Source organism: Chiloscyllium plagiosum, chromosome 31 (assembly GCF_004010195.1).
Source record: "Chiloscyllium plagiosum isolate BGI_BamShark_2017 chromosome 31, ASM401019v2, whole genome shotgun sequence".
In the NCBI taxonomy this organism is placed as follows: Eukaryota; Metazoa; Chordata; class Chondrichthyes; order Orectolobiformes; family Hemiscylliidae; genus Chiloscyllium; species Chiloscyllium plagiosum.
This window is the reverse complement of record NC_057740.1, coordinates 40,812,655-40,834,668: the sequence shown is the minus strand read 5'-3', so window position 1 is coordinate 40,834,668 and position 22,014 is coordinate 40,812,655. Positions and strand designations below refer to the sequence as shown.

The following is a 22,014-nucleotide window of genomic DNA, read 5'->3' as shown; positions in this document are numbered from 1 at the left end:
ATCTTCTTCCCGACCTCTCCGCCCCCACCCCAGTCTGACCTATCATCCTCACCTTGACCTCTTTCCACCTATCACATTTCCGACGCCCCTCCCCCAAGTCCCTCCTCCCTACCTTTTATCTTAACCTGCTGGACAAACTTTCCTCATTCCTGAAGACGGGCTTATGCCCGAAACGTCGATTCTCCTGTTCCCTGGATGCTGCCTGACCTGCTGCGCTTTTCCAGCAACACATTTCCAGCTCTGATCTCCAGCATCTGCAGACCTCACTTTCTCCTCTAGGACACTACCCTGAGGAATCTCTGCAGAAATGCCTTAGAGCCAAGATGCCTGATCTTTAATAACCACAGCCTTCCTCATTTGTGCCAAGTTATAAAACCAAGCAGTAGAGAATAGTTATCATTTTGTTGACAACCTTAGAGACCAAAATTTCTCTAAGTATTTTACTGAAACTGGCTGATTGTGTTCTAATTCCTGAAAACATGTTTAAGAGTAAAACCAAGGTCTTTGAAGGTGGTTAAAGACATGACAGGTTGGAAGAGTTCAGGAAAAAAAATTCTACGTTCATGTAGTACCAGAGGGGGTTACAGCACCACAATGAATGAATGCGTGGATGTTATGAATCAATGCAATGAAGGCAGACAGCTAGCAGTAGAACAGATCAGCACAATTCAGTATGGGACAGAATGCCAACAATGCAAGTCTGGAACTATAATTTAAGTAGTCTATTAAAAGTAGTATAAAGATACTGATATTTGTTATTGATTGTAATTTTCAATAAGTTTATATGTTTGTAAAGTTAAAAAAATTTGCTAATAAATATATTTATAAACAAAAAAAGTAGCATAAAGACGACAATATAGGAAGACAGTTTGCTGAATTGATTCAGTTCCTTACTGCAAAAGGGTCTGCTTGTTCCCATGAAATTGGTGCACCCCAGGAAGCAGGCCTCATCTTCTCTGGTAAAGACTCTGGCACAGCCACTAGTATGAAACAGATATCCAGCAAGGCAATGGCAGTGGCCAGAACTACCACAAGGTTGTCTCCATATGCCCTGGCCAAGTATGCTCCAATGGCTGGACTGGTCACAAGACTAGCAGCAAACGTTGCAGACACCTTGATTGAGAGGACAGAAAATAAATTACTTTCCATTAGAGGAGATTTTCTTTAAGTTGACTTTTTGCAGTAAAGTTTCAGCATACTTTCCATAACGCATCAGCACCAATTTCAAATTGTGTTGAGGTCAAATACAGGCCAGATACTCCATAAAACTGCCTCTGCACTGTCCAAACACTGCTAGGCATAGTACAAAATAAAGTTCCATTTCTATTGCTCAAGAAACATGCCCCAATCACATTTGTCGAGAAGCACTCCTGACTGCACTAGTCTATTCACAATTATCAATTTGACCTTTTACCACCAGAAGGGGGAAATGGGGGATAAAAGTTCTCATCAGCCCAGCAGTAGTTTGAACTGGGAGCCAAGAGCAAAAGATCAGTGTGTAATAAAATTATGTAGTGCCACCCATTCTGCAGAATTGCCTTACTGAGAAGCTGACATATGTCAATGTTGATTTAACATTTCAGATGCATTTTTTCCAATGTTCAGTAGCTGCCTTATTCTTTCCAAATAAAAACACCATTGGCTCGACACAGGTATACTATTTCATTTCTCGACATATTCAACATTTCGGCACAAACAAAACTAACATCAATAGGAAACCAGAGAAAGGAACAACAAAGTACAACAGAAATCCAATTAACTCCACCCCAAAGCTACTTATCTACGAGGAAGCATGCAATGAGGGAAAGCCATTTTCTCTACAAAGTGGAGAGGAAGAGCGTGCACACAGGACACCTTTCACTACCTTAAATGCAGCTGCATCAGCCGAGACTCAAGATCGAAAGTTGTTTGCCCAATTAATGAAGAGGAAACTAAGATTCAGTATACTGCAAGGAAAAAAAGTGAGGAAGCAAGGACAGAGTGAATTGTCACTAGCTGCTCAAAAAAAGGGAGAAAGTGTAAGCTTCCGTGCTACTTGCTAGGATATGAACACTATTAAGCTATTAATAAGCTACTTTCCCACAGTGTAGAGTCAGAGTCATACAGCATGGAAACTGACCCTTCGGTTCAACTCATCCATACAGACCAGATTTCCTAAAATAAACTAATAATCCCATTTGCCGGTGTTTGGCCCATATCCCGATAACCTTTCCTGTTTATGCACCTGTCAAAATGCTTTTTAAATGTTGTAACTGTACCTGCATCTATGACTTCCTGTGGCAGTTCACTCCATATATGAACTATGTAAAAATTGCCCCTCAGGTCCTTTTTAAACCTTTCCCCTCTCTCCTCTAAGTTTGGACTCCCATACCCTCGGACAATGGCTATTTGCCTTATCTGTGCCTTTCATGACTTTATAAACCTCCAAAGGTCACCTCTCAGCCTCCTACACTCCAGGGAAAAATATTTCAGCCTATCCCTGTAGTTCAAACCCTCCAGCCTTGGTAATAACATCCTTGGAAATCTTTTCAGCACTTTCAGTTTAACAACATCCTTTCTATAGCAGGGCTACAGAATTGTACACAGTACTCCAAAAGTGGCCTCACTTTGTACAACTGCAACATGACATACCAATTTATACGCTGTCCGATGAATGCAAGAGTGCCAAATGCCTTCTTCATCACCCTATGTACTGGTGATGCCACTTTCAAGGAACTATGTACCAACATCTCAAATGCTTCACACAATGACTGATGTCTCTCAGTATCAATCCTGTCAAGCTTCTTCAAAATCTTGCACATTTCACAGAGATCAAACTTATTTTTATGAACTCAAGAACCCAATTTACTCAGTCTTTCATCAACAGACTCTATCCCAGAAACCAATCCAATAAACTTCTTTGCACGACCTACAATGCAAACCTGACCTTTCTTAAATGGAGACCAAAAACGGTCAGTATTCCAGGTGCTACCTCAAAGCTCTATGTTATTGTAACAAGACTTCTTAATCTTTTACTCCAATTCATGTCTGCTTCCTGTGCCTGAATGATAACTTTTAGCAGTCTCATAATTACACCCAAGGTTCTCTGAAGATCAACATTTACGACTTTCATATCTCATTAGATCAGTAACAAATAGTTAATTTTATACAACGCTTGATCATTTTGAATGTCTCATGTTCTTCACTGTTGACGAGGTGAACTGTTTCCCAAGCAGTAGACAGCAGTAATCATTTTGCATCCATTGGTTGATGGATGAATGCTGGCCAGGACACTGGGGAGATTCCTGCTCCGTAATGTAATAGAATCATTAACTCCTTCTCAGGAGAAGGTGGGGGCTGGCGATAGGAAATTGAGTCTTACCATCTCACCTGAAGGTTACCATATCAGAAACTGAAATATTCCTGCAATACTGCTTTGGATGGTTGACATCAATTATGAACTCAAGGCCTGTTATGGGACTTCAGTTCTCGGAGCAGTCACATTGGGCCTGTTCCTCTGTTTCAAAACCCATATGAAATTTTCAAAAGACAAGGTTTCAATAGATGGAGAAAAAGTATTCCATTCAGTGAGTCAATCAAGAGCTTGAGGGCCATCAATTAAAATTATTAGCATTAAAAAAAAAGTGGATGGGAGGTGTTGATAAATATTGCCACTGTTGGAATTAGGAATGACTTACCTGAAAGTGATGGAAGCTGATTCCACAAACAATTTTAAAGGAGAGAATTGGCAGTTAGTGGAGGATGAAGATCTTACAGGATGGCAGATAATGGGAGGAAACACAATATTTGTTCAAACGAGAACAAAACAGCATAACCATGAGATGTCAAATGCACTCTTTCAAACTGCAGATTTCTAAGAGTTCATGAACCTACACCTCATGACTCAATGGCAGCAGGTACAATGACCGCCCTCGAACACTCGCTTATGGCGTGCAAGTGAAACTCCAGTAATAATCAGCCATGGACCTTTAGTGATTTAAACTCTGGAAAAGTCCCCAGAAAGGACAAAGAGATTTTCTCTTTCGCTACATTGAGACTTACGAGTCCATAAGCTGTGCTCCTCTCATGCTCCTGAGTTATATCTGCTACGTAGGCGAAGATCACTGAAAATGTGACTGCAAATACTCCAGACATAGAAATCACTGCAAAATACCACCTGAAGGGCAAAACACAAACAGAAACAACTAATTTTCAAATATTTTGTATTCAAGGTTCCAAAGAGTAAGAAAAGTTGGCTCGCTGGAAGTGAAGGGTGTTCATATCAAAAAGATAGGCTGCAAATTTACTGTTGCAAACAACACCATATGTGGAATAACAAACTCAAAATGCATTAGAACTAATCTGAGGCAGGTATTACTCCTAATCCCTGCCCATGGAGCCCTCCTGAGAACATGTGCCCTTTTTTTGGGTTGGGGGGGTGGGACAAGCATAGTAGTGGTGGGGCAGAGTTGTGTTTGGAGGTAAAGCCCCTCCAACTAGCCAGAAAGCCTTCCACTACTTCCTACTCATGCTTGTGTCATGATGTGGATCTGCCAGTGTTGGACTGGGTTGGACAAGGTCGAAAAATCACATGACACTAGTTTATAGTCCAACCTGCTTATTTGAAAACACAAGCTTTTGGAGCCTCGCTCCTTCTTCAGGTGCTAGGTGAGAGAGGGAGAATGTAGACACTGAATTTCAGTCAAAAAAAAATCAAAAGGTCATCCAACTGATGTAATGTATGTCATGAGACAGTAATTTTACTTGATTCAATTTGTCAATTCTCTTCACAATTTTGAAAATTTTGATGAGATTGACTCAACGCCTTCTCTAAAGCAATCCAATACTATTGGTTTTCCTTGTAAATTAAACTCTTATTGTCCACAATGATCTTGTCTTAAGTGGCTAGCCAAAGTTCAAGTTCTGATGGCAGCCAAAGTCAGAAACTTGCGACAGTAAAATCTCAAGCATATGCATGTTTCTCACTACAATTTGATGCATGAGTTTAGTTTTCATCCTCAACAATTCAAAGTGTAGGATAAGTAAATATGAAGAAGCAAAACTTGTTTATTTTTATTTTCTATCAAATGAAACCTAATCACTAAATTCACTGTCACATTACAGCTTACAAACATGCTTAAGTGTCTCAGATACTAGCTTGTTTTGACTCTAAGATATTTAATACAGCAAAACACTCACCAGGGGCTTATTCTCATGAGAGGAATTGGGGCACAGGTGAAGAACACAGTTAGCAGGAGAAAGGATTTCCTGCCCCAAACATCTGACAACGCTCCAATCAGAGGAGCGCTGAGAAATGATAATATTCCCTGCAGATGAAAACAAGTTAATCAGAAGCAACAAAAACATGGCTTGATCTAACATACCACAATTTTATCAGAGAAGGTCTTTCTAAATTGCCAATAGAAAACAAAATCAACGCTGGAAATTTGCAATTTGAAAAACTAAACATGCAGGGAGCACACATTAGCCCTTCTGGTAAGAAAAGAGCAAAACCAGAAAACCCTTCACCATTCAAGGCAGTGACACATCTTTCACTTTTAGCCTGCCCTGCTGTACATGTCCCAAGAGTCATAAGTCAGTAAATCTTTTCCCAGTCTATGTCAGGGAAATTTAAATGTTTGTAATTACATAAATACTAACAAGTGCCTGAGGGCAGTTACTGCACCTCACTTCATTAAGTTTGTCCATGTATTCAAGCAGTTTCCTGAATAACATTATGTAAACAATATGCTTTTTCTGAAAGGGTCATTGGTGGGAAATCCTTCTTGCAGGTTGTCACCACTGCGTTTAACTGAAAGTTTTGAGCTACCACATTGATATCTCCACTTCCTCACTGAATAAATATCTTATTATAACTTGGTCAGGATATGGGTGGTGCTGCAAGGTCAGCATTTATTACCACTGCTCCTTGAGATGATGTTGATGATAGGCTGTTGTTGAGTGAAGGGACCAGGGGGCTCAGGAGGAGGCTTCACAATGCAGTGCATTGCATTGAATGACAGCATGGAGACTAAGAAAGCGAAATGTTACTCGCGCTCAAATCGACTGATACAAAATAGCCAGGTGACTTGTATGATAACGAGGGGGGGGCAGGGAGATGCAGTTGGAAATGGTCGACTGTTCCATATGTAAATCAAATCAAATACGTTCAGCACATTACAAGTGGTTACTCCACCTAGCTGGAGTGTAGTAATTTATACTTTTACAGGCTAAAACAAACCACTGAAATGGCAGAATGCAAGACAAACAACTTGAAAAAAAGCAGACAAATAATAAAATCCCGTTTTCTTCCACATAGTGAAAGAACTCAGCAGATTGCACAATTTGGTTTATCTTTCATTTCCCAGATTCTCTTTGCTACTTTCAAGAGTCTTGGAATCTCCCACATAAGCCAATAAAAACTGCTGCTACCGTTGTTTCCAAATCAGCAACAAGGCAGGCTTAGAATTGACCATTTAAGCAACGTATTTTAATCCCAGGACAAATTCAGCAATTGTATTTTCTTACCTTCACCCCATGAATAAGTCCATTCATTAGAAAGGTGTGCTGAGGAAATGTCTGATGCAAAACCTAAGGGAAATACTACATGTTATCCCATGAATTTATAATGCAGGTGTACAGAAGGATAATTCTTTGTTAAGCCACTTTTATATCAAGCTAACAACATACAAAGTCTTGCAACCAAATTCCATAAAATTAAAGTATCCTTGGTGGATTGACTAATGCCATCAGCTTGCGTTGGTGTTACTACTAATTGCACACCACTCTTATTGGAAGCAGAAGTAGCACTTGTGTAATTCACTCGTAACAGAAGAGAATAATACACCAGCTCCTATTATCGAGATTTTATCCTACAATTTGAATACACTGATTCTGGGGGTGCAGCACAAATCAAGGCAAAATGTCTACTTTAAATTAAAACCTCAAGCACTCACCTCCCCTAAAATTTTCCTGTATCTACCTTTCTTCAAAACCTTCAAAGTGATAACTTGAAAGTAGTTTGCCAAAATAAAATCCAGAGGTCTATCTCAACAGCTTGTCTCCTGGTCCTGAACAATATTCACAATGCACTTTCCAGCAGAGATCACTGAAGTGTGAGCAGGAGTGGAAGTATGTTGAGTTACAGGCATTATTGCTCTGCCAGTAGACAAGAGCCTGGCTCATTGCATTGAGGAATTTAAAATACTTGACATCCAAATATGTGCAAATGCACTGGGACAATGCAGCCACATATTGGCAGTGGCACCAATTGCCTGTCAGTGATCATCCTATGAGAATCTGGTCAGAGAACGCTAACTGGCTACTTGTGCATGTTAGTAGTCACATTATGTCACAGCAATCAGTCACATTATGTGCATGTTAGTAGTCACATTATGTCACAGCAATCAGTGACATGATTTCTCCAGGAAAGTGAAGAGTTAACCAATTCAGCTGAGAAACCAACAATGCAACTTGCCCAATGGGCAGGTCTTAGTGTTATTGGCAAGGCCAACATTTAGTTTCCATCCCCAATTACCCTTGAACCAAATTACTCATTGGGCATTTCAGACAGTAATTAAGAGTCAACAACATTATTGAGCAGAGTTGTATGCCAGCTAGAAAAGGTAGGGAGAGATTTCTTCCCTAACAAGGTACACATGGATATAATAATTTATTATAATTTCACAGTTGCCATACTGAAATACCACTTATTTATATTCCGGAACTCTTAGCTGAATTTAAAGTCTACCAGCTGTCCCAGGGGCACTTGAACACATGCTCCCAGAATATTATTTTATCTTCCTCAACTCTTAATGACTATTCCAGTGACATTACCACTGGATTATGCCATATCATCAAGACATTGATGTATGTATCAAACACTCATTTTAAATACATCAGTCTGTGCATGCGTTGTACTCACAGTTAGCATAGGAGTTGTCAGCAATCCCCAAGCGAAGAACTCTAAAAAGATGACAATCACGGCATGATAAACACTCGGTTCACCTATCCCTTGAGGCTGAAAACAGAAGAGAAACCAATCAATCCAAAGGAACACCACAATTTTCATGGATTGGAACCTCAGCTTTGTTCATAAATTGCTTGGAATCAAGGGCCTCTCAGTGACATAGATTATAACACCAAACCCAGTGCAGGAGGAGGAGGTGGTTTATGACGACATTGATGAAAGGCCCTTATACTGGGGTTGAGGAATCTGAACACTTTCATGTAAAGTTCTCATTATCCTAGGTTTGCTAATCAAGGCTCAGTGATACCATGCTATCACAAGTGGAGCAAACAAGAATGTTATAGACAGTCATCAATTGGCATACTCTAACCAACCAAGCTAACTGGTTGGATGCGAATTACCTGGTTAAATTACTGAAAACATAAAATAGTCCTGATGTCACCTTCTGATAAAAACAAGGAGCAGGCAAGTTGCTGAAAGAAATCAAAGAGAAGGCAGAAAGTTTATGCTCAGTCTGTTTGCTATCTTCCGTAAATCTACAAATTGCACTGATGAATTGGACGATAGTTGCAGTATCATGCTTATTAAAGGCAAAGATGAAGGGGAGAACGACAGATCACCAAGTCCAATATCAACTGTGATGTGAGCAAACTCTTAGAATCCATCATTCAAGGGAAAATTAGAACATAATGTATGGGTTATTCAATATTTGCAAACTTGCAATATTTGCAAGTCACAAGCAGGTTACACTTTTAAACTAGGAGAATCTGAGGAAAAGGCAATTGCAAAAAACAAGCTCGTACTGCTTAAGTCTTTTTTGAAGAGTGCTTTAGAGAGGGTATCTCAAGGAGCTTGTTCAAAGAATACAGACACATGACATAAGTGTAGCCATATGATATGAACTGGTTAACAAACAGGAATTTAACACTTTGGGTAAAGTGCAGCTGTCTGGATTGGACCAGGATTGCATGTTGTGCACCCAGTTTTGTTCTCAGCTTAGAGACAATTTGACCTTGTGAATTGGAAACTGAATTTCAGGGGTTATGTTTGGTGTAAGGCAAGAAGAATCAGGGAGACAATTTGAGATGGGACGAGAAACTAGTCAGGATTCTCTCTACAGAAAATCAGTGAAAGGTGGAGATGATGATGACAGGCACCAGGTGTTTCCCTCAAAGAGGATATAGGTAAATTTATTAATTAAAAAAGGCAACTGCATTTTATTAACAATACAACGGTGAAGACTAGGACAGTTCAACAAAACACTGATTTGATCACAGTGGATTATTTAAAATTTTGGAATGCCCATGGTAGGAATGCAAATTTCTCTAGGAAGAGACATTGAAGTTAAGGAGCACCTCAAGATACTTGCTAGTTAAACCAACACATAGAAACCAAAAAGATTTAATGGAGTTTATTTTAAAACTATGAATGAATATGGCCTGGCCATTTCTTCAAATTACAAGTCAGTAATGAATGGTTATCAAGTTAAAAATGTCAACAATGTCCTCCATCCACTCTTCAGTACAACTCTGGCAAAGCACTTTCATTCTCAGCAGTCCTTTGCAACAGAGTTGTCAAGGAAGAGACCTTAAGGAATATTTGAAGCAGAGCAAGTAGATAAAGGTAGGATAGCAAGATTACTTTTGAATTATTCTAAAAAAAAGCATAGATACAATGGGTTGAATGTCTCCTTTGTCTTGTAAACCTGTACAGTTACAGTTTTTAAAATCATACAGCACAGAAACAGATCCTTTGGTCCAACGAGCCCATGCCAACAACAATCCCCAAACTAACCTAGTCCCACCTGCCCGCTCCTGGCCCATATTCCTCCAAGTCTTTCCTATTCATGGACTTATCCAGGTCTCTTAAATGGTGCAACTGTGCCCACATCCACTTCCTCAGGAAGTTCTCGGTTTTTGACACAATCTCCTCCTACAAAAAGCTATTTGTGTCTCCCTGCTTTTCCATTGTATTTGTTGCTTACTGTATTTTACCAACATTTCTGACACCACCTAAACGATACTCTCTCATATGCAAAAATGGTTCATACTTAAGACAGGTTTTTCATAAAACTGTTTATTTTTAGATGCCATTTGCATACATGCACTCCATTCTGGCATGACCAGAATCTGTTTGAAGTACAAAAAAGTGCTAAGGTGAACAGCTTAATAAAAGAATTCTCTGGTCCCTTCAGAACATAACTACTCCTTACCAACTCATGGCTTCCTGAGCACTGATGGCCCCTGGTAGTATATAGAATCTGTGCTGGACTGAATCATCAGTCTAACAGCATTATCTGGAGGAGAATCTGGCTTGCATGTTATGGAGTATTTCAGATTAAGGATGATGGAACGGATGGGTTTAAGATTTTCAAAGCAATTGCTTCAGGTGATTGAGAGAAACTATTTCCTCTGGTAGGAGATTCAAGGACAAGTGTACAGAATGTTAAAAATAAACACACACCATTCAGAGACAATGCCAGGAAGAACTCCTTCACAGAAAGGGAAGTGGAAATCTGGAACTCTCAGCTCAAAAGGAAAAATCAGAAGAAACTGGAAAATCTACAAAGTTTCAAAATAGAAATTACATTTTTATTACATAAGAACAAGTCGTAAGGAATTCATTCCAACTCACTCCCTATTGGCATTGGAGGTTTACCTATGGCAGATGGATACCAAAATATGTTCCATTCTGTTTCTGATACTTACTGTGTATTGTGTTGTTCCCATTTTGCAAATCTCAGCATTACAACACTACTCACACAAAAACATCTCATATGTGAAACAGCTCACACAAGGGAAAGATTTTTCATACAACTGATCGAGAAGGCACCTTGTTAAGGACAACTAGGGGAGGGCAATAAAGCTGATCCAGTCAGCAGCATCCACATCCTGTGAATGAATGCACAAACGGGGTGGGTTAGGTTAAGAAACAAATCTGGGAACAGGTTTCAGGGGCTGAGTAGCTGTCTGTTCTAAGCACCTGTTATTGAACTTTCGAAAACATAGACAATGATTATTGTTTTTCTTACAAGTTAAATTAACTTCTCACCTTTCACAGATGGTAAACTTTTTCATGCTTCTCTTTAAATTGAGCTTGCATCAAGTGCTTTTTCTAAGGACTCTTGCTGTATTCAATTGGACATTAATAATACATCATCACTATATGTTTACAACCAGTTTCAGCTCAACAACACTGAAACTTGTGTTATTCCATCGTTATGGAGAAAGTGAGGTCTGCAGATGCTGGAGATCAAAGTTGAAACTTTATTGCTGGAACAGCACAGCAGGTCAGGCAGCATCCAGGGAACAGGAGATTCGACGTTTCGGGCACAGGCCCTTCTGGCCATTCCTGAAGAAGGGCCTGTGCCCGAAACATCGAATCTCCTGTTCCCTGGATGCTGCCTGACCTGCTGTGCTGTTCCAGCAATAAAGTTTCAACTTTGATATGCAGCAAGACCTAACTTGGAGATGTTGGTAGTGGACTGTGGTGGACAAAGATAAAAATCACACAACACCAGGTTATAGTCCAACAGGTTTATTTGGAAACACTAGCTTTCAAGGCACTGCTTCTTCATTAGGTGGTTGTGGAGAATAAGGTCATAAAACAGCATTTATATCCAAATGAGTACAGTGTCATGGAGATGTGATGATACATTAAACAATTTAAGATAAATTTAGGATGGGATGTGTTGGTTTCTGTTCTTTGGTATGTAAATCCCAGAACTTCTTTGAGGACCAGTGGGGTTCTGTCCTGGTGGCGGTTGGAGGGGCGGGGCTCAAGGGCGGAGGAGCGGGAAGTGGAGGAGATGCGGGGGGGGGCACCGTCGACCACGTCGGGGGGGAAATTGCGGTCCTTGAAGAAGGAGGCCATCTGTGTTGTACGTATTTTGAACTGGTCCTCCTGGGAGCAGATGCGGCGGGCCGCCTTCCTGACCTGCAGTCTTCTTCTTGTCCTCTCCGCCTCCATCCTACTCCGACCTATCACCCTCATCTTGACCTCTTTCCACCTATCACATTTCCAACGCCCCTCCTCCAAGTCCCTCCTCCCTACCTTTTATCTTCTCCTGCTGGACACTCTGCTCATTCCTGAAGAAGGGCCTGTGCCCGAAACGTCGAATCTCCTGTTCCCTGGATGCTGCCTGACCTGCTGTGCTGTTCCAGCAATAAAGTTTCAACTTATTCCATTGTTATACCTTGTATCAACTCAAATTACCAGGGCCTGATCATTTATATCTCAGAATACTAAAGGAAATGGCCCCAGGAAATACTGAATGCATTGGTGGCTTTCTGCCAAATTCTTCAAACTGCAGTGTGGCTCCTATAGATTAAAAGGCGCAAATCTAGCCCCACTTTTAAAAAGTTAAGGACAGAAAACAGAATTACAGATTAGCTATCATCATCAATGGGGAATATGGTAGAGTTTATTATAAACGGTGATAACATTTGGAAAGCATAAACGGGATTGAACAAAGTTAGTATGGGTTTATGAAAGGCAAATCATGCTGAATAAATTTACTGGAGTTTTTGAAGATAAAACTAGTAGAACAGAGAAGGGAGAACCAGTAGACGTGGTTTTGGATTTTCAGAGCGCATCTCAAACTCCCTCAAGAGTTTAGTGGCAAACATGGGACGGAAGAAAAATATTGCTAAAGATTGAGAATTGGTTGACAGACAGGAACCACAGTGGTAATGGACAGATCATTTTCCAAGACGCGAGCACTGACAAGTGGAATGTGTAAATATTCATGATTTATATAAGCGATCTGGACCAGGGAACCAAATGCAACATACCTGAATTTACCGATGATACAAAACTGGGCATGACTGAAAGCAGTGAACAGGCTGCAAGGTGATTTAGGAGAACGTGAGGACTGCAGATGCTGGAGATCAGAATCGAGAGGGTAGTGCTGGAAAAGCACAGCAGGTCAGGCAGCATCCAAGGAGCAGGAGAATCGACGTTTTGGGCATAATTCCTGAAGGGCTTATGCTCAAAATGTTGATTCTCCTGCTCCTCAGATGCTGCCTGACTTGCTATGCTTTTCGAGCACCACATTCTCGACAAGGATGAGAGGAGGTCTTTCTGAAATGCATAGTTTTAAAAGGACCAGATTAACTCAGTGCAGAAGAATAGAACCCCCTGTGTAAGGAAAGGCCATTCGAGTCCAACACATCCACACTCACCCTCCGAAGAGCATCCCATTCAGGCCCATACCCCTACCCTATCCTACATTCCCCATGAATAACCCATCTAGCATACACATCCCTGGACACAATGGGTAATTTAGTATGGCCAATTCACCCAACTTGCACATCTTTGGTCTGTGAGACTTTTCTTCATCAAAAGAGTAATGAATTGTAGTGAATTTGCAGAACTCTTGAAGACAGAAGGCTGTGGAAGCCAAGTCTCCGAATACATTCAAGGGATGTGTAAAGTTTTAGATTTTAAAGCCACGAGTTATGGGGAGTAGACAGAACCATGACAATGATATTACGGGTCAGGAGTGATCACATTAAATAGTCAAACAGCCTAAAAAGGGCCAAATGACCTATAGTTTCTATACAGATGGAGTTGACGGAGGTTCCATCCTCAAAGTGTCACACTGCTTCATTTTTGGTGTCTCAAGCCTGCTGTGAACCACAAATTCCATAGCTGCATTAAAACAAAGTGAACTCCCCAATGCCATTCACAAGTGTTAAGTGTACTCCATGTTAGTACTAGCTGTTTGACTAAGTAGTGACCCAAGTAGATTCAGGCTTATTTTCAGTAGGGAACAGTATTAAAAAAACTATTGAGAACGTTTGCCAAAAAAGCTTTGTCAATACAATAAATTCAATCTCTTGCTGCTAAACAGGGTGCAGACAATGAATTCAAATATGTCTGCTATAATGGCACACGCACTTAGCAGCTGACTTGATCACAACAAAGTTATTCTCTGTTCATTAGCTTGAATCAGTGTGGCTGTACATAATTCACACGGGACTAAGTTCATTGCAAATTAACCCATGCAGACTTGGTAAGATTTGAGTTTTCCTCAGTGCAATAGCTTCGTCAGTTTTCAACTTGGATGCAGTGATACTGAAAGACTAAATCTATTCAAAAGCTACTTCAATATCTGGAACAATTTCAGACATGCAACCAGATCGACACAACAGAGCCTAGCAAACCCTGCAAAACAGTTGTATCATAAACAGGTTATTGAAAAATAAAACCAAAAACCTCCCTCTTTCAACAAATGGTACAAAATTGCACCAGAATACTGCACCAAACTAAAAATGTTAATACTTATTTAATTCCATGCATCCAGATTCCATCTCTCAAAGACCAACGGTCACCACCCAAACTCCAGTGGCTGCCTGTTCCTGTGCACACATAATTTAGGATCCTATCTCAATTTTCTAAGCACCTCAGTCTTATCTAAATACTTTCTCTAAACATTTGCATGTAACAACTGAAACCATAGACAATTATCCTGGTTCCTCATTAGACTTCACTTCACAACCTTGGAGGTTAAGTGTGCAGATTCTGGAAATATTCCAGTTAAATCAGCATCTTAGCAACAGAAAAAGCTAACTTTTGAAAAGTTAGCCCTACGCGTGTCTCTCTCTCAGCAGTTGATGCCTGACCGGAGCATTTCCAGTATTTTGTTTATATTTCATAACTTCATTGCATTGAACTCCTTCTCAGTTAGAGAAAAGTATAGAGGAGCAAAGTGGCTTTGGAGTGAATGTTCACAGATACCACAAAGGAGGACAAGTAAACCAGATGGCTAAAAACAACCTATAGAACATCACCTTTTTTGGCTGAAGCACAGTGCTTTTTCTACAATGATATGAAACATTAATTAGGTCACAGCTACAGTATTCATACAGTTCTGTCATCATATTACAGGAAGAAAATGATTGCATCAGAGATGGTACAGAGGAATCTTGCGAATAGTACACCGACAAAGAATTTTTAGCATTGAGGAAAAACGGTCTTTGCTGGTCTTTGTGTCAGCAGGGCAGATGAGATTGTTACGGGATTTAATTGTGATGTATAAAATCATGTTAGGCCTGGGTTGGGTTGATAGGAAGGCCTCATTTCCATAACAGAAGGATCAATAACCAGGGATCGCAGATTCAAACTGACAGGAGGATTAGAAGTGAGTGGGGAGCAATCTTTTCATTGGGGCTGATAACAGCAGGGTCCGGGCTGACACAAACTCTTATTTAAAAAAAAACTTGGATACATACTTGAAGTATTGCAGCCTACAGGCTGTAACTTAAAGGTGGAAAGTAGGACTAAGTTGGATAGGTCTTTGCTGGCCACAATGAACCAAAAACTCATGTTTCAGAAGCGATAGGACTGCATTGCTGAAAATTTCAGAATTAGATCCCTGGCCATTAGCTAGAAAAGAAAATTGGATAAAATTAGTGCCTGACTCAAGATGTGCTATCAGGAAGAGGGATGTCACTTCACTGAGCATTAGCACCAGATCTGGGAAAGGTAGAAGTTGTTCTGCAAAGGATTGAAGAGAAAGAATGTTCATGTCCTGTGAAAAAAGGTGAACTTGGAAAGTGCTAAAATATTTGGGCTTCAGACAATATAACCAAGACTAGTGAGCAGTGAAGAAAGAATTTTGAGAATTTAAATGGGAGAAAAAGTAACAAATAGGAGAGGCAACAAAAATATAGGAATGATAAAGTTCTGAAGATTTTAAGATTGGAAATGAGGCCTTCCTATCAATCAGATAGAGATGGAACTGCAAAGAGAAATTTCTAACGCATATACGGGAATTGTTCCTCACTGTATGTTTGCCAGCCTATGTGACAGAAGCATGAATAGATGCATTCACAACATCTGAACTCAAATCGTGCTGATGTGACAAATGCAGATGAGCAAACTGACAGTGACCACAACAACTATGAAGGTTTAATTGAGAAATAAACAAAAAAAAGTTAGCGAGATAATTAGACCAGATTAATTTACAAAATTGAGTGAGTGAGGGGAGAAACAAAACAAATCTGAAGAGCAACAAGGGATGCTTTAAAAAGACAGCAATGTCACTGACAATTATATCCCATTAATACTAAATAAACTGGTTGCAATATATAAAGGAGGTCAAAAACGTGGGCAAAGGTCCGGCAAATGCAGTATCCTGAAGGAAAACGTGACGTTAAAAAAAAGCTAATACCCAAATGGAAAGATTGATATGTAGAGGATCTGGGTCCCCTGATGCAAGCATCATAAAAGTTATAGCAATTAATTAGGGAAGCTAATAGAAATGCCCTTCTTGCAAGTACTCAACCAATATCTGCTTGTATTTACTGACATGAATGATCACCAACAGCTAAGTAGAAGTTTTTAAAAATTCACAATGCTTGGAGTGAAAAACTTTCTTCTCTTGGTCCTAACTGGCCCATTACTTATCCTGAGACCATGATCCTAAGTTGAAAACTCTCCATCTTAAAATGAACACATTGCAAGCTCAAGTTAGCATTTCCTAGATTAACATTCTGCAATTTCAGAATGCAATTTTTGTGCAGCAAATCAATTTCAATGGGAAATGGATTAAACTGCACAAATCAATCACCACAAAAGTGGTGCTTTAGGGACAGAGTGGAGACTTTGCCATTCCTGCAACACCAAACTTAGAAGACAGTTTAGTGGTGAAACATCTACACTTGATCCTGTCTAACATCTTTTACTTCTGTAGTATAGTGTAATGCTAGAGTGTTTACTGTCCTTTCAAAACATGAAACATTTATAAATCACAACAAGCAGCTGACATAAGTCTTTACAAGAGTAAAAAAAGTCAAAACAGGGATTCACAAAAGCACTATAATGGATTCCCACATGCACCAAAGGTGCACTGGATTGAAGAACACGACATCATTTTTTTTTAAAAAGTCAGAACCTTCCATTCAGTTCAAAGAAATCCAGTTAATTTTTGTTTAAAATTTAGCTTATTGCTTGACGAGAATATACTCAATCAGTAACAAACCAAAAAGGCCACAGAGGTAAATCTCTTCAGCATCTATTGTTTACTTTACATGAATTATGTTTAGTCAGTTTTGGTGAAACCAGAGATAAACAGGTTTAATAAAATTCTGGAACAAAAAATAAACTAAAAAGAACAGCAAAAGTCACTACTCATTAAAATGGAGATGCCATAAAATTTGGTGCACTGAGGACATATCAATGTTTCTTTGAAAAAAGGACAACCGATATCTGCTCAGAACCCAATTTGGTAGTCATATTTCCAATTTGTTCAATTTGATACTACGCCACAAGAGGACAATTCACTTCTAATTTTCAAATTAATCAGATGTACAGACAGAAAGGCTCAGTGACAGTACTGTCTGTTCACCCAGCATAGCTTGTTGTCGGTCAAATCATGACTTACTTGTACCTCAACTCGAATTACTCACCTAGTTCTGTAACCCTTAAAAGTGGTGGCGAGCAGCCTTCTTGAATCACTGCAGGTCATGGGATGTAGGTTCACCCACAGTGCTGTTAAGAGGAGACTTAGAGAACTTTGATCCAGTAACAGTCAAGAATCACCAGGGGTTTCAAGTCAGAATGGTGTGGGGCTAGGACAGAAGACTGCAAGCGGTGTTCCAATACATCTGGTCCTCTTGTCCTTCGAGATGGAGTAGTCATGGTGGTGCAACTATAGATGTCGAATTGCTGCACTGCACCATGTATAGGAAGTACACTGCTGCAACCATGTATCAATCATAAAAGGGAGTGAACATTGAAGGGGATGGATAGATGCGTCAGTCCAGCACACTACTTTGTCCTGGACAGTGTTGAGTTTTGAATACAGCTCCAACAACATTCATCGAGCTAAGTACCCATATTCCATCATGAACCTGACTGTACCTAGAAGATGGTTGACAGACTTTAGAGAATCAGGTGGTTAATTACTCGCTGCAGAGTTCCCAGCCTTTGACCGGCACTTGGAGCCACAATATTTAGAGACCCAGAAAGCAAGATGAGACAATAAAAACTGAAGATGCTGGAATCCAAAGTAGACAAGCAAGAGGCTGGAGAAACACAGCAGGCCATGCAGCATCAAGTGGTGGAAAAGTCAACGTTTTTGGGTATAACCCTCCTTCAGGACTCAGTTCTGTAGAAAGCAAGATGAAACAGAAAAAAGGTGTTTGCCAGAGAGACCTAAGCTGAAAAGAAAGTGTGAAAAAAGGAAATCAGAGGCTAAGTGAAAGCATAAGTCGACAATGGTAGCTTACATAAAAGGGAATCCTAAAGTCTTGGTAAGGCACATAAATTGTAAAGTGATAATGAAAGTAGAATCAACAAGGACAAAAAATAAAAACAACCTATGCAAAGATCAGATCACGAAGTTTAACACTATTTATAAACACGCTCCTCTGTTGTCATCTTATAGCTTAATGTTATGTCAGATACTTGTATTCCTAAGTCACAACATTTATACAGAGTAGCTAGCCGCAACAATATCTACTGGGTTCTTCAATAACACAATAACCATGCCCAGCTTGATTTACTGGAAAAAGCACAAGCATTGCTACCTGGTTAAAACACCCTACTGGAGCAAGTGCACATCATTCCCTAACCCAGAGAAGTGTGGAAGTTCAACCATTGAGAACATTCAAGATACATCACAGATATCAATAAGTTACTTCCCAGAAATGCCTAGGCGTATTGGGAAGGAGGAATCAAAGAAAATTAGTACTAATTTAAAAAAAGTTAAGCGAAATTAATGGGATTGAAAGCTGATAAATCAAGATCCTGGCAACCTCCACTCTAGGTTACACCCTAAAGGTGGAAGACACAGCAATTGCAAATGCATTGGTTATCATTCAAAATTCTGTAGATTCCAGAACCCTCCTGGCAGATTGGAAGGTGGCAAATACATTTATATATTTCAAAAAGGAGTGTAAAAAAATTAGTTTGCAGACTAGTTCACTTAATATCAGCAGCAGGTGAAAAAAACTAGGGTCCACGATAAAACACGCAATACAGGAAATTTAGAAAATATCAATACAATTAGACAAATTCAATGTGAATTTATGAACTGGAAATCATACTTGAAAGCCTACTGGAGTTTTTTTTTATGGCTAACTAGTAAGGGAGAAAGTTTACTTAGATTTTCAGATAGCTGTTGATGAAGTCCTACATGACAAGGTCATGTACAAAATTAAAGAATGTAGGATTGAGGGTCATAACATGGCATGCATCGAGAATTGATTAGCAGACACAAAACAATAAGCAGTGGTCGGTCTTTTGGAGAAGACAGTACCACAGATAAGTGCTTGAGCCCCAGCTGTTCACAACATAGATGAATGATTTGGATGAAGGAATCCTAAAGTATTATTTCCAAGTTTGCTGACAACAAAACTATGTGGAATTCAGAGTGGTGACAACAAAGAGGTTTCAAGGTGTTTTGAACAAGTTGAAAGTGGGTGAGCAAAAATATGGCAAATGCAGTATAAGGTGGTTAAGTCTGAAGCTATTCATTTTGGCAGGAAAAACAAAGGCATATTATTTAAATGTTCATAGTTTGGGAAATGTTGATGGAAAAAATGTACTGAGTTAAATTGCACACCAGTCACTGCAAGCATGCAGATATAGCAAACGGTTAAGACAGCAAATGATATGTTGCCCTTCATTGCAAGAGGATGAGTATAGCAGCACAAATGTATTGTTGTAGCTGTACAAGGCCTTGATAAAACCAATACCTGGTGTAGTACATGCAGTTTTGGCTTCATAGCCAAGATATTTTTGCCATCGAGGGAATTAGCCAACGTTCACCAGCTAATTCTGTCATTTATGAAAGAAAATTGGGTTCACTTGGTTTGTATTCACTTGAGTTGAGAGGAATGTGGGGAATCTCAATGAAATATATAACATTCTGACAGGGCTGGACAGACTGATGCAGGATGAAGAATCCCCTTTGCTCCCCATTCGCATTATAGAACAGAAGGTTGATTGGGGATCATAGCCGTCCAGATAAAATAGAGCAGGAGAAACTGCTCCTGTCAGGGAAAGTTTAAGAAACAATGGAACCAAATTTTAATCAATTGACAAGAAAATCAACAAAGACTGAGGAAACCTTTTGTATGCAGCAAGTGGTTAAGATCGGAAATACAGAGAAGGCAAGTTCCTTCATAGTTTTCAAAAAAAAAGGGGACTGGATAGATATGCTTTCAGAAAACTTCCAGGGCTTTTCAGGAAAAGGCATGGGATCTGAGCTCTACTTGGTAGCCAACATGGACACTATAGGCCCAAGCAGCCTCCTTCTGCACTGTGAACAGCCTACTATTCTGAGAGACAAGATTTCAGAGGATTGCCAGACTTCAGATGGTTAAAGAGACAGAAAAATCAAAACAATAGGGGGAATATGAACACAAAAAGGTGAGAATTTTTAAATCGAAGTATCGCTGGACAGTGAGGCAACACAGATCAAGAGGCATGAGGCCTGACTAGGATTTCCAAGACTTAGCATATGTACAGCAGTGTTTTGAATGAGCTCATGTTCATGAATTTTCAAGTTTAGCAAGTCGATGGTGTTGGTGACCTTCTTATCAATAATCACCTAAAAATGCTCTGATTGCTGGTAACAGACCCAGAGCAACTAGTACTTCAACTCTATTATGGTAAAGAGGGGAATATTCTTTCAGTAACAATGCAAGTGTAGGGAAATTGAATCCATTATTTAATTTTACACAGCTGCAAAGTAGGCATGTGAAATTTTGTACTGTTCCACTTCAGTGAAATCTCAGTCTACATATATCAGTTTATATGTTCAACAAGGAATTTTAAAAAAAACTAACATTTGCAAAATGGGTATAGCTTGTTAAGCCAGAAGGCTGAACAGTTTTTAATTTTACCTGGTACATTTGAGAGTTTTAATCCTTCTGACGAAACACCTCAGTAATAATACAAAACTGCCCCCATGTCCCAATTAATAATTGGGAAGATCAGACAGAACCATGAGCCCAGAAAACATAAGTCAATTAAAAACATATTCAGGCTGATTTACCTTTAAACCACCCTAACACTTTCCTGCTAATAACTAACGTCAACGCAGCTTCAGACTCTGTTACTCCTGAAAGATAGTTTTATACAAAAGCTCTAATTTCTGTGGGCAGTGTTTTGACCTCTTTGGTAATTCATACCAGCTTGACTCAGTACAAAACAATCCTGTGTGTAGTATGACACTGAGTGACATATCCAAAATATAGTTAATGCAAATTTTAGTTAATTCAAAGCTAGCTGAATACAACCAGCATTCCACTCAAGCTCACGAAAAGGAGAAAGTATTTTTTAAAAATCATGCCCAAAAGAAAAAAATATGCTATTCATTATAACGTTCATTCCACTGAAGACTGACGTATTTGCAGACAGTAAACAGGGAACAGACTTAGTCACCAAATATATAATTACCCATGGGTGGCTGGGAGACATTTCACTCCTGGATGATTGTTACTTTAAGCTGTTTACCATCAATGACTCCATGGTCAACACTGCAAAAGCCACAGATGCCACTACGATTACCAATGCAGGGTTTAAAATTTCTAGAAATATCCAAAAGTTACTATAACTAAATGAAAAACATTATCCTGTACTTTTCATGACTATTGATGGTCTTAAAGTGCCTTATATCTGGGACACACACCAAACAATCCTTCCGCCCTGTGGCTGACCACTTCAATTCCCCCTCCCACTCTGCCAAGGACATGCAAGTCCTGGGCCACCTCCATCACCAAATCTTAGCCACCTGATGTGTGGAGAAAGAACACCTCATCTTCCACTTTGGACCCCTTCAACCTTACGGCATCAATGTCAATTTCACCAGTTTTCTCACCCCCCCACCTCATCCCATCCCAGATCCAACCCTCCAATTCCAACTTGGCATCGCCCTCTTGAAATGTCCTACCTGTCCATCTTCCTTCCCATCTATCCACTCCAACCTATTACCATCACCAACCCCTATAACTATCTATTCCTTTCCCAGCTATCTTCCCACAGCTACCCCACCCCATTTATCTCTCAGCTCCCCCCTCTACGTTCCTGATGAAGGGCTTATGCCCGAAATG

General features: G+C 39.8%; 1 protein-coding gene across 3 annotated transcripts in view; it reads right to left on the bottom strand.

The window, feature by feature from the left end:
• LOC122565474 (hippocampus abundant transcript 1 protein-like) overlaps nucleotides 1-22,014 on the bottom strand; it is a 63,734-nt gene that overhangs the window by 24,038 nt on the left and 17,682 nt on the right. For 2 of the 3 annotated variants that reach the window (XM_043721480.1, XM_043721482.1), the window contains exons 2-6: nucleotides 7,904-7,999; nucleotides 6,508-6,570; nucleotides 5,179-5,306; nucleotides 4,042-4,156; nucleotides 895-1,113 (exon numbers count right to left, since the gene is read on the bottom strand). In XM_043721480.1, coding sequence (XP_043577415.1) covers nucleotides 895-1,113; nucleotides 4,042-4,156; nucleotides 5,179-5,306; nucleotides 6,508-6,570; nucleotides 7,904-7,999 — 621 coding nt within the window. Of the gene's footprint in view, nucleotides 1-894; nucleotides 1,114-4,041; nucleotides 4,157-5,178; nucleotides 5,307-6,507; nucleotides 6,571-7,903; nucleotides 8,000-12,741; nucleotides 12,761-22,014 lie in introns of those variants that run through there. The other variant, XM_043721481.1, reaches the window with a different exon arrangement.